This window comes from Bombus fervidus, chromosome 11 (genome assembly GCF_041682495.2).
Source record: "Bombus fervidus isolate BK054 chromosome 11, iyBomFerv1, whole genome shotgun sequence".
Classification (NCBI taxonomy): Eukaryota; Metazoa; Arthropoda; class Insecta; order Hymenoptera; family Apidae; genus Bombus; species Bombus fervidus.
Window position 1 is genome coordinate 7053662 of NC_091527.1, and position 12313 is coordinate 7065974.

The following is a 12313-nucleotide window of genomic DNA, read 5'->3' on the forward strand; positions in this document are numbered from 1 at the left end:
AGGCCGGTGTAGTTTAAGGATTTTCCACATACCTTGCACGATACAACGCGTCACACGCGTACAGAAATATTTTCGTCGGTCTAGCGTTGTTTTATTAAAATTAAAACGCGAAACGCAGCAGGATAACGACTGAGAGACACTGGCAATACTTGTTTAATTTATGCGTGCATTCATATGTGAGGTTTGTCAGTGCACGCATACGAGCCTCGACTTTCGTGAATTTTCCAGAGCAACCTGCAGAACGAATTCCTCGTCTTAAAATCAGGTAGACGACGAACGCATGGTCGCGAAACCTGCATATGGCGTTTCAATTTCACGAAGTTTCTGCAGCCTTCTTACGAACAAAATGCCCTTTCCCATTTCACTTACGAAATTGCTGCTGGATTATCGCAATCGTCGATCGTTGCCACGGACTTTGATTAACTGAAATAAAATCTATGTACCAACATGGTTTTATTACAACAACGATTACGATAAACAACGTCTTATTTTCCGCAATGTAACATCGCGTAGTCGTTTGTTTCTAAAGAAATCGTCATGCACCTAGGAAGAGGTGGATGAACGCGTTAACAGCTGCTTATCGATCTTGCGAAAGATGAATTATTTCGGGCTCGACAACAATGCCATCGCGAGTGATTCGTAGCGACAGTTTAGCGTATCGCTGCTTCTTCAAAAGAGACGAGCGGGTCACGGACCGTGATAGTGTCCCATGGAAATCTAACAATGAAAGCGAAACCACCGGCTCCAATTATGTCCATGGCTTGTCATGTCGTGACGATTCGGAGTAGGTGCATGACTATATATGCCAGGGACACTGTTGGTGTTTCCCAGTTTCTTCAAAGCCAAACGATACGACACACTCACGAGGACTGATTTATTTTTCGCGTTCCATGGAGGTATGCTTCGTAGAAGTAGCAAATTCGCGAAAGAAAATGTTCACTGTGAATAATATCTTGTTTGAAATCTTTTTGTCGCAGATGTCGTTTAATTTTCGGAATCCTGTCCTGCTCTTGTTATCTTTGGCGGCGATCGTCGGAGGCAGCCCCAAGTTTGACGATGGAGGGTAAGATTCTTCCTGAGTTCTGAAGTGGTTATACGAAGACGTTTCTTACTCGAACGACTTTTCCAAGCTTTTTATCTGTTCGTTTTTCTTCGAGTAATAATTTTCACGACTGAGCGAAACAAATCGTAAACAGGTTCATACCAAGTTCCATGATCTATCTGGAAAAGAACGCAAAGTCCCAGGATCAGATAGCTATGCCTTCCGAGCCAAGGCTACGCAGTGAGACATCAACAAAGCGGAGTGACGTGGACAACGACGTGGATATTACGGATCGCAGCCAAGAACCTCGATTTGGTTTCACGAACCTTGGTAGCACAGGAAGCGTAAGCAATCTTCGTTGAATCTTATCCTTGTACGAACGTTCGTCGATATTTAAGTAACATAGACATCGACACAGGGTTACGGAGTATCAACGTATGCACCGGCGAAGATAGACTTGGGAGGATTGTTCTTGGGCGCCATCATAGGAATAGGTTCCATCCTCATCATACCTAAACTACTCTACATTCTTTCTGGCACTTACGGCCATTATGCAAGAAGTAAATTACTTAAAGTTTTATTTAAAAGAAAGGAAAATAAGAAAAACCATGAATTTCGCTTTAATACAAAATTATCGTCTCTATCGTAGGCGAAGAGAGTGGCTTCGCTCAAATCATGACAAGAATGGACGACGTTCTGGCTCGTCACGGTATTGACACGACATCCTGCATGCAACGAGCCGTCTGTACTTATTCGCAACAGGCCTCCTCGTCGGTGAAAGAGGCCAATAAGCTAAGCGACAATGAGAAGGCGTCGTCGTTGGATCGCGTGATCGATACGATCACGACGAATCAGATTTTCCGAACGGCCATGGAAGGAACCGCGATACAGGAAGCGGTGGAAGCAGGGAGAGCCGGTCGAAATTGTTCGCGGACTTATCCACATTGCGGATTTTCCATGGAAACGATACTGTCTTTATTATCGAACGTAATTACCACGGTCGCCGCAGTTAATACAGGAACTACGACGTCCACAGGAAGTGGGACATTGTAATCGCTAAGAGTGAAAATTTCTGATTGCGCGATAAAATATCCTGCTACGATTCTTGGACATTGAAGCGTAATGGATCGTATGGAAATGTAGTCGTCTTTAGGTAAAGTTGAACAGGATAGTAACGAAGAATACATTAGCGCCATATTATATTATATTACACGGTTCCATTTACGTAATCGAGTAGTCGTTTATCATAAATACGATCAGTTCCTCATGATGCAATTGAAACATTATTCGTAAATGAAATTAGTCGCAGGTATCTTTTAACAAATAAAAAAGGAATAAATTGCAACAATTTCCTTTTACGTTTATTTGATCTTATACACATGCAAACCGAGAAAAGTGAAATTGTTCCCGGGTAATATGACGAAGTCGCTAGTTCGCGCAGTTTGGCGTGTAACGCGACGACTTTCCTTCGACGTAGACACTTATTCTTTACACAATCCCCGTGTAAGGCAAACAGGACCGTATGTAATTACATAGCGTGACGATCTGTTATTTTTCAGTATGAACACGATGTACAACATTGTACACTGTTTTAAAGGTTCTACAATCTTCGATGTAGATACAATAATCTCTTAGAGAGTGTATATAAATATACAATGTTTCCATTAAAATGTATGAATCACGTGCGAGGTGTTGATTCCTAAGAGAATTAAAATGAACTTTGTAGAGTTAACGTGAAATATCGAACCGTCGATATTCGAATTGGAACTTAAGCCCCCAAGATAGTTCTCGAGGAATTCGTTCTTAATTACAGATTATACAGCACTATAATATATTCACGTTAGTAAAGTGCAGTTTCGCTTTTACAGAAAAAATATTGGACATTTTCTGTTATATGTAATTATATGTACGTATCATAGAAGTTCTTTGGTCCTTAGCAAAATACATAAATCTTCGTTGAACGCATTGTTAAAGCTATGTAATTTAGTTGACATTAATAAATCCAACAAACACAAGCAATCAATCCTAACGTCGTTTGAATAATCCTATTCTGAAACGTATCTTAATCGTGATATAAAAACATGTTTGGAGCTTCTTAATTATGCAAATATAACGATAGACAACATTAAAGCAATTAACATTGTCGTGAATTTCGTATTGTTTCACAACGTACATTCATTAGCTGAATAGTTACCTATCTCATAAACATTATCTGATTTTTACAAGAATAAGATCTCTGGTAATTACAATAATATGCTCGATGTACCGTCGTCTACGAGCACTTTCGATTGCTACAAATATCTTTTTGTACCTGATTCTTTCGTTAAATTGGCAACGAGATTTTCTTTCCCAGACAATAACACTTTTCAATAACTTTCACTTGGTAAATATAAGACAATATTTTTATATAACGATCATTTCATGTACTGTCGCTTCGGTAGAAGGAGTATGGCTCCTATAGCGACACACACGTGCCACATACTGTGCACGATATAGTAATTCTTTCTTGTCTGCAGAAAGGCGTAACAAATAAGACCGAGGGAGACCAGAAGGAGACCAGCCGGAAAGTAAATGCTTCTGTAAATGAAAACAAATTTCACTTGAAATTAATCTCCTTTATAAATTTCTTAAAACATTCTACTCACCTGTAAGGACGCGATGGATAACGAACCGTACCCCTTCTTTTGCATTTCATGCCCCAAGACAGGCCGATCAGTGCAGAGCCTGTTATGGCTGGCAGGAGAAACACCCAGAGAGCTGTACGATCCATTTCGGCACTCATGGCGAGAATAACAGCACCAGTTACTTGACAAAAAGCAGTGAGCTTTGGTCCAAACGAAGCCATTGCTACCAATGTCACCCAAATGGACAGAAGGGCGTTGAAAAAGTCACAGAACTGTAAAACGCTCAGTCTCATGATGCATACGCTATACACATCCTCTCCAGCTTCGCAGGCATGATAGAACGTCGAGAAAAACATCACAGCGGCGTAAACTATCGCCTCTGTAAAATATTCTCTACGCACGGCCACGTAAACGGAACCAATAAATGCCAGGTTACTGAACGTTAGCAATAGTACGCGGATTATTACGTCGCTATCGCCGAGAACATAAGTGTCATCCGCACAATCGAAGCCTCTGTAAGCGCCGGAACAATGACACGCGGCGAACACGAAACCGCCGCTCATGTAATGCATGCATATTCCGCGAGAGTTGCAGCGACCTTCGATGCAAGGTAACGAAGAGATACGACTCTCTACTTTGGTGTTACAAGGGATCATGCAGTCACAATCCTCGCAGGCGGTCCCATTCAGACAAGTTGCTATACAATGGCAATTTTCTTCTACGCAAAATGCTCTCAGACTTATATGCCAGATTCCTGGCTCCGGGAATGGAATGTGAAGGGTGGCTGGTCCTGTATGGTTTACGTAAATATCTGCAGCTGTCGTGTTCTCCATTCGAGTGCAGCCTCCGCCATTAGTGATATTCGAGTAATAACCTGGTAAATCAGGATTTGTTTTAACGACTATATCCCTCTTATTATTCGATTTTCAGTTGCTTACCTAATGAAATGCACGCAACCACGATGACGTTCTTCTTCTCCTTGTCTTTCGTCTCAACTAGTTTCAAACTTAGAGTCAGAGTTCCACCGACGTCGTACACTCGACCGATTTCGAAGCTGAGGACGGACAATGTGTCTGAAGTTAAATTAAACGCCGATGGTTTTGTACCATTTCCCCGCAGGTGCTCGTAATCGAAGAGGAAAAAGTCAGGCAAGGACTTCCTCATCAAATCCACCGACTTCACTTGATCCAAATCGTGAGCGGGAGAATTGTCGAGCAACTGTAAGGACACGTTAGAGCTCTCTCCGGAGAGCAACCGAAGGGTAACATAGTGAAACGCGTCCGAATAGGGTTTGAAGAACACCGTGGCGTTTGTAGTATTCATTATCATTCCCGTGAGGTGATCGTCCGCAGTCACGTGGACCGCGATCCTGCATTCTTCACCGCAAGTCGACTTTAATGACAAACTAGAATCCACGAATTCATCGGGTATTAACAAGTGCATAACAGCCGAATCCAAGCTTCCGTTCATATGCACTTCGTACTCGTATTTCGGATCCATTGGCAAGACTATAGAGGCAGATTCTATAAACAATTCCGCGTCCAACACTGTATCGCATAATGCTCTAAGTCCTGGAAATAAAAATACGTATTTTCAACTGCTATCATCGTGCCAACATCAATTGATTGAATTATATTTTATCTTTTTTTGGATAATCAACCTTGTTGCGTGATCTTTCCGTTATCAGGATCGCTCCAAGATCGAAACGCAATAGCATACCAATCGCCTGGCGCGGGTGCATCGATTTTTATCATACATTCATCCCCGTTGCTTTCCATGTCTAGCGAATAATATCGGCGTCTTCCTTTCATAAGTTTCGCCGCGATCTTCGATCCATCCGGCCGCACAAACGGTAAGCTACCGGACTTCAGAAACACGGAAACATTTCGAGCCGAGCATCTACCTATTCCCCCAATCTTTTCTTCTTTTACAGTGAACCTAAAAGAAATAAACAACGTTCATTCGTCTTGCATATAAAACAAAGTAACAGCCGAGGCTCGATTCTTTTCGCGCTATTCAAAATTTACTTGAATCCTGCAGCCACCGTGCAATCCGGAACATTGAAGTGGATAATGGAGATGTGACGATAAGCGTAATAATCGTCGAGAACATTGTTGGGTCGATGAGCAACCCGTTCCAATTTGCTGCACAGACATCGTTGTATCGCGAAGATCCATGCCAACGAAATGACTAGTACAATATCTCGCATATTATAGATCCTGCTATTCGCCTCATAACAAGCTACTTCTTCGACTGATCGGAGAAGGTATGCTGTCCTAATAACCTGTGCAGAAAACATTATATACGTATCGATAAGAATTTATTTTTTAATTGGAAGAGCGAGTGTGTTAAAAGATGGAACTATGATCTTGCAGAATTAGATTCAAGATAATAAAGTGAATAAGATTACGCGTGGCCAGTAATCAGTCGCGATATAAATGAGGAAATATTCCAATTCGTGGTAATTCGCGAGCAGGAAATGAAGTAACATGAACTATACCTCGGCTGTTGATTTTTACGAAGCTCGTTTCAGACGTTGAAGAAGATTCGTGCGATACGTGTGATACGCGTGACCAAGTAGGTCAAATACTGTTGCCAATTCCCGCGCTTCCTGCGCTTGCAAGACACGATTGCTTATTTGACTGCGCTTCCGTGCCGCGATACAGAATAGCGTTCCTATCGGATTGAAACTCGCCGTCGTAGAAATTTTAATCTCGAATAATACGAATTTTTTAAATTCGGTAGAAATACTTTAATAAGTAATCTTTAATTTGAATAAATCCATCGGAAACGCAGAATTTAAAGCACGATTTATTGTAGATATAAAAGATATAATATGAAGTAAACGATAATACGATAATGAAAGATACATAGTACGAAAATTATCTGATGACTCATAAACTAGTATCAGAGAATTATTAAGAAAATCGTTGCGAGATATGAATAAAAATTGAGAGATATAGCCGTTTGAATGCTTCGTATACTACTTGAAATAAATTAGCCAAGTATTGTGATAATCGAACGAGTCTGTTAAATAATGTATGAAAAATTGATTTTCTATAACGCGACCGCTCACCAATTGGTCTTCAATAGTTAATTGTCAATTCATTTGCGAGCTCACTTTTATAATGCATTCGAATTACCTGTCAGTGAATGCGTTACGATGGATGCGCACCGATATTCGATTCTATACGAACAACTTAAGGATTGTATTCCAGTTAGAATCACTTAATATCTACATATACGGTCTAAGGAATAATTCACGGAAAGCTGTTAAGTGGTCGTTTAAAACAATGAAAAGCAGAGATTAATTATCATGCTTTATGGACTCGATTGGTACGTTCTATCTAACTGATTCAAATCTTTGAAAATAAACGTTATGAACGAATTTAAAATAAATCGGTAATGTGAGAGTAACACAGCAGTTTAAAGTATATACATATAGTGACACGTGTAACTTCGCTTGCGTGTCAACACGCCTACACGTTTACATCCGATTAACGTAGTTACACATGTTTATAACGTTCCACACATATTCCACACGGAAACGGGATAGATTACGTTTCAGAAGGGTCGAAGCGATGCCGGCTGCGGCTGGTAAGTCAAGATGGATAAAGTTCAAGCTGTTTATCTTTCCTCAGTACAGCAACAAGTGTCACTAAATAATTCATTTTAAATCTTTTCGTCCACAGACGAATTTGCCAAATGATCGAAATTTGCGCGCGAGTTTCACCGTCGTCGCCAATCGAATATTTTCGACAACGTTAGTAGAACAACGACTAACTACGTTACTGGCCGATCAAATCCGATACGTATCACTTGACACTATTATGATAAGATTTTCGAATGCCTAAATACACACACAGGCAAAGACGCGCGCACACATACACACGCGCACACATACACACGCGCACGAGCCAAATGCTTTTAATTTCGCGCGATTTTTATAGTCTAATGTCGTAGGTCTAGGAAGAAACAAGAGTCTTGGTGGCGGAGCTAGAAGTTCACTAGACTCGTCGGTCGTTGTATATTTCTGGTGGTCGATCATCGGTAAGATTAGTCATGCGGTTTCGCACGAACACATAAACACGAGAACACGTACCGGATATTCGTAAGAACACGTGGTCGCTTTGACAGCTATCCCTGATCTCACGTGAGAGCGTTCGTGGCCGCTCAGCAGACTGAAAATCCCCGGGAGCTGTTTATTGATCGTTTACTGCGGAAAGGTACGCGCTACCATTCACGGGTTAAATGCGCTTACAACGAGGGAACTTGGTATAAATGGTGACTCAATGCATCGAGTGACTCGTCGTTACTCGGTGATTTTACCAAACTAAATAATACCCAAAGATAAAGAGAGAATTCTCAGTGAACCATGATTCCCCTTAATCGGACGCTTAATAGAGAATTGAGACGGGCAACGGCGCAGCTCCAGCACGTGGGTCGATCAGCTGAGCGAACCACGCTCACTACAAATCTTTTAAAGCAGCCAGACATCGTGGGTGTTTATACAGCATTCCTTTTTTATCATAGTAGTGTAATATCTTTCCTTTTATAAAATCGTTTTATTGGGATGTAGTTATTCTTTAATAAAAAAATATTTAGGAAAATAAAAATTGAGATAAAAAATTAAACAAGCTTTATAAGGCATTTTTTATATTTATACATACACGTATAAAAATTTATTGATATGTACAAGTCATATATTTCTCATGTTTTGTTAATATAAGAACTGATTTTATATTACTCTTTCGTGAATTTAAAAATATTAGAACACTTTTAAACAGTCTTTATTAAAATTCCCAAGTATCCATCCATCTTAAAGAATGCATTGGACTGTCAGAGTCTACTGAAGAGGGACCAACCATTCCATAAGCCAATGGAGAAAACAAGTAGAAGCTATAATAATATGAATAAATAATATATATAATTGCTCCATTAAATATTCGTTATTCAATTGCATTGTACTAACCTGTATATGCTACTTGAAACAACAATCCCCACTATTGTGTGATATATAACATTTCCAACTTTATTTGGAAATAAAATAAGTAAATTTTCGATAATATAATTTAAAGTGGTTCCAGTTAACATTGAACTGTACAACAGAGCTGGGAAATAATGATGGAAGTATAAAACTCTACTCATTGCCCAAAATGGTACATAATGCAAGAGCCAACCAATAAAAAGCCATTTTCCTGCATTTAATATTTTATCCCTTTGTTTAAGGACAGCAGGAGTTTCTGCGCAATCGCGTTGTTGTCTCACGCAAGCATGGACGTATAGTATGATAAAAAGTATTAAAAATATAATATTGCCCCACCATATGATTGGATTGCCTAGTAAATATATCCTCAAACTGTTTCCAGAAAAAAATTGACCCTGAAATATATTTATGACTTAATTATATTTCGCCGTTACTTATAACAATGTAACCTACCCTGTAATTAATAGGCCACTGCCAAGGACGCGATGACACTTCCCCTTCCTTAATTTTCAAGTCAGAATTTCCTTGCAACATTACTGCATGTGACTCTAGAAACCTATCTAGGAATCCAGGTGCATATACTTGAAAACTGACATTTGGTACTGTAAAAAAGATTATTAATTAGCAAAATATTATATATATATGTTCATAATTATTAGACACTAACATTTCGCATAATTATTGTCTTCAATGTTCCACAATGCATTCTTGTCTCTCATGTTTGGATTACAGGAAACTTCTTGTTGGTTATACGCCCTAAAAAATTATAATTTCCATAGAACGTTTCTCCATCTTCCTTCTTCATTCAAAAACATATAGAATTTCATAACTAACCACTTTGGCAATGTTTTACCGCTGCATGTTAAAACGCAATGGTGTAAATAATGTACAAATTTTAATTTACTCGTTACAGTTTCAACTACATCGCCATCTTTGCCGTTTCCTATTAAAATCTTCCATATATCGTTAGCATCACCAGTACCATTCTAAGAATAAAAATAAAAGTAATTGTATAATTAAAAGTAACAATAATTAAGATTATAAAAAGATAGACTTACTTCGCCATATCCCGTAACTTGATAGTGTTTCTTAGAAACGGGAGCAATCTCTTTATGCGAATGCAAATTTCGATGGGTAATAACATGTTCTAAGCGTATAAGATCACCATGTTTTACTAGTTCTGGCTCCGACGATATATCGTCAGTATCAAATTTTTTTACTAACCATAAATTATTATCATCTTTATGCGAATAAGTTGTAATCTGATGGAAAAAATGTTTTAATATTTTATCAAAATGTATTGTCAAAATATATGTATAAAGTAACAAGATTAGTACTTGTTGTTGTCTAGCTCCTATGCCTTCTGGATAAAGGTGCCAATGAGAATGTAAATATCCTCCACCAGTTCTATGATTTTTCAATGTGATTGTAGCTCCATAAGCTAACTGTCGTGGCATTGTTGCATTGTATAAAGAATTTCCTTCTAATAAGGATTGAAATTCGGAACTATAAAATCCATCTCCACTTCCACTAAAATATTTCAAATTATTAATAAATCCGTTAAAAACGTGTAGATATGCAATAAATAAATCGCTTACCTTTTATTTAATACAGTAAGATGAATGTAAAAGAACAACATGTACAATAATATTGGGATAAAGATAAGACAAATGCACCGAGCTAACAAATGTTTCCCTACATTTATCTGTAAAGGTGTAGGAGTGAAATTGATTTGTTAGCTTTAAACAATTAATACATATAAAAAGCTTACCATAGATTTTGTGAGGTCTCCTAATTCTCTCCATAATTCAAAAGCAGTGTTAAGTCCAACTAATAAAACAACAAACAAACCAACAAATTTTACACTAATTGTACAAGCAAGAGAAATTCCTGTGAATGATAACCAACCCCACCATTTCCATGTAAATGACTCATCACGGAGAGAACCTGTATGAGCCATTCCCCAAGTTGCACACATCATAAAACATAATAATATAGGATCCAACAAAATGTATTGATTTAATGTCAATAATCCCACATCTGAAACACATGAATTATTTAGCAATATACTTATTTTGTCATATAGAAAAAGTATCATAAATATAATATGTATACCAAATAAAATAAATAGTGCAGAAAATGCAGCTGCTTGAATAGATTTTGTTAAATCCCATACAATGAGATATGATAGAGGAACTATCGTTGCACCTAAAAATGTACAAAACTGGAACATATAGAACATATTTATAAAGTATTGCTCAATATTTTAATATAATAAATATTAAAATGCACTTACAATTCTCATACCAACGTATTTAACATTTTCGAACTTATCTCCTGGTTTTTCAAAGGGAAATGTTCCATCATATCCAGTTAAATATCCAGATAATGCTATTAACATCTGAAAGATAATAATATAGAGCTTTAATATGTTATCATAAATAAAAACTCACACATATGTCACTTACTTTCCCAAGAGGTGGATGAACATCAAAGAAAAATGTTCTGTTTATGTACCAGCTTCCCATTTTACCAAAATGAGTTTCATCCCAACTAAAATATCCAATATTTCCCATATGTCAGATATATCCCATAAGTAAGATATAAATATAATTTATTAATGTTCTGCTCTAAGTTCTTACCAAACATGCTGTGGTTCTGTAACTTTGTAAAATCTTGTCCCTGCTGTAAGTATTAGAATGATTCCAAATAAAAGCCACCAATTCCTGTATGAATATATTTAAAAAGTTAGAAAAAAATGTTATAAACTTCTAAACAAATTATAACATAAAGCTACGTACAAGTCCATTGTCCCTTCTTTTTCTATAGTTCTAGACATTTTATGTAAATGTATATTTTTTGTTTTGTGTCCACATTGAGAGTAATTGTTTGTATTCTTCATATTACCAGATATCATCTACACAACGGTTTGTAAATTGGGCATAGGCTGTAAACACTATTTGGCAGGTAGAAAATGAAAAACAGTTAACTGTAAAAAAAATGCATAAAAGACTTATTTATAGCTAGTATAATAACTGCAATAATCTATAATTGATGTTTAAATTTAGTTTACAGCTTTACTTTGCTAATTGACCATTGTTACTCCCACTACTTTTTCCGAGTGAACGACTTTTGTAAACGAGCTTCAGTGTTATTAATATGTAGATTTTTTAAAATTACTCGTCTTAAATCCTGACAGACGTATTGACACATTAGAATCTTATTACTTAAGATAAATGCGCTTATTTACGGGATAGAAACGTTATAATAATTTTCTATATAATATAGTAATTAATATATAATTATAAGGAATTATTTTGAGAGCGTAAAATACTTGAGTTATATTACATACCTTAATATACACCTATACTATTTACTTATCAAACTTCCAGTTCTCTAAGAACATCTGAAAAAGGACCGTTATGTTTTATAGGGACGTAGGAATAAAAATCTGAACCCCTTTTCTTCTATTTTATTATTAATTTACGAAAGTTAAAAGAATGAATATATCTTAAAATCACATCAAATTTACGTACATTTGATAGATAAAAAATATAATAATATTTCGATTGTTATACTAAAACGATAGTAATTTATCGGTCCTGACTTACTTGTGTATTATCATTATCCAGGCTTATACCCACTGATGTTATTATTACA

The 12313-nt window shown here is 37.2% G+C and overlaps 3 protein-coding genes across 6 annotated transcripts; 1 reads left to right on the forward strand and 2 right to left on the reverse strand.

Annotated features, from left to right (window-relative positions):
* The first annotated feature begins 33 nt into the window (after positions 1 to 33).
* LOC139992498 (uncharacterized) lies at positions 34 to 3065 on the forward strand. Of its 2 annotated transcripts, XM_072013389.1 has the most exons (5): positions 34 to 896; positions 978 to 1063; positions 1197 to 1386; positions 1461 to 1602; positions 1692 to 3065. In XM_072013389.1, exons 1-5 carry the CDS (start codon positions 891 to 893, stop codon positions 2093 to 2095), a joined length of 828 nt encoding a protein of 275 aa, XP_071869490.1. In that variant the 5' UTR covers positions 34 to 890; the 3' UTR covers positions 2096 to 3065. The 2 variants fall into 2 exon arrangements, with proteins under 2 accessions (XP_071869490.1, XP_071869489.1); XM_072013388.1 differs by having other exon boundaries at positions 34 to 1063.
* Positions 2382 to 8097, reverse strand: LOC139992484 (transmembrane protein 8B). 2 transcript variants are annotated; one of them, XM_072013358.1, is made up of 6 exons: positions 7757 to 8097; positions 5694 to 5937; positions 5327 to 5604; positions 4605 to 5237; positions 3688 to 4540; positions 2382 to 3619 (listed from the first exon to the last, which is right to left on the reverse strand). In XM_072013358.1, exons 2-6 carry the CDS (start codon positions 5873 to 5875, stop codon positions 3457 to 3459), a joined length of 2109 nt encoding a protein of 702 aa, XP_071869459.1. In that variant the 5' UTR covers positions 5876 to 5937; positions 7757 to 8097; the 3' UTR covers positions 2382 to 3456. The 2 variants fall into 2 exon arrangements, with proteins under 2 accessions (XP_071869459.1, XP_071869458.1); XM_072013357.1 differs by lacking the exon at positions 7757 to 8097 and having other exon boundaries at positions 5694 to 5950.
* Positions 8098 to 8305: 208 nt separating this feature from the next.
* Twisted (Protein O-mannosyl-transferase 2) lies at positions 8306 to 12301 on the reverse strand. 2 transcript variants are annotated; one of them, XM_072013355.1, is made up of 16 exons: positions 12190 to 12301; positions 12006 to 12059; positions 11455 to 11609; positions 11296 to 11379; positions 11122 to 11206; positions 10950 to 11054; positions 10769 to 10877; positions 10425 to 10693; positions 10252 to 10358; positions 9991 to 10183; positions 9712 to 9915; positions 9488 to 9639; positions 9321 to 9409; positions 9107 to 9255; positions 8639 to 9048; positions 8306 to 8565 (listed from the first exon to the last, which is right to left on the reverse strand). In XM_072013355.1, exons 3-16 carry the CDS (start codon positions 11568 to 11570, stop codon positions 8460 to 8462), a joined length of 2178 nt encoding a protein of 725 aa, XP_071869456.1. In that variant the 5' UTR covers positions 11571 to 11609; positions 12006 to 12059; positions 12190 to 12301; the 3' UTR covers positions 8306 to 8459. The 2 variants fall into 2 exon arrangements, with proteins under 2 accessions (XP_071869456.1, XP_071869455.1); XM_072013354.1 differs by having other exon boundaries at positions 11455 to 11642.
* Positions 12302 to 12313: the final 12 nt, after the last annotated feature.

Coding starts and splice junctions, on each gene's coding strand:
- Twisted (XM_072013355.1), bottom strand. CDS start 11,570: ATGATATCTGGTAATATGAAGAATACAAACAATTACTCTCAATGTGGA. Junction 11,380..11,454: donor AAAGAAGGGACAATGGACTT/GTACGTAGCTTT, acceptor ATATTCATACAG/GAATTGGTGGCTTTTATTTG. Junction 9,049..9,106: donor AGTGGCCTATTAATTACAGG/GTAGGTTACATT, acceptor AATATATTTCAG/GGTCAATTTTTTTCTGGAAA.
- LOC139992484 (XM_072013358.1), bottom strand. CDS start 5,875: ATGCGAGATATTGTACTAGTCATTTCGTTGGCATGGATCTTCGCGATA. Junction 5,238..5,326: donor CGGAAAGATCACGCAACAAG/GTTGATTATCCA, acceptor TTTTATTTCCAG/GACTTAGAGCATTATGCGAT. Junction 3,620..3,687: donor TATCCATCGCGTCCTTACAG/GTGAGTAGAATG, acceptor TTTCATTTACAG/AAGCATTTACTTTCCGGCTG.
- LOC139992498 (XM_072013388.1), top strand. CDS start 891: ATGGAGGTATGCTTCGTAGAAGTAGCAAATTCGCGAAAGAAAATGTTC. Junction 1,064..1,196: donor CCCAAGTTTGACGATGGAGG/GTAAGATTCTTC, acceptor AATCGTAAACAG/GTTCATACCAAGTTCCATGA. Junction 1,603..1,691: donor TTACGGCCATTATGCAAGAA/GTAAATTACTTA, acceptor TCTCTATCGTAG/GCGAAGAGAGTGGCTTCGCT.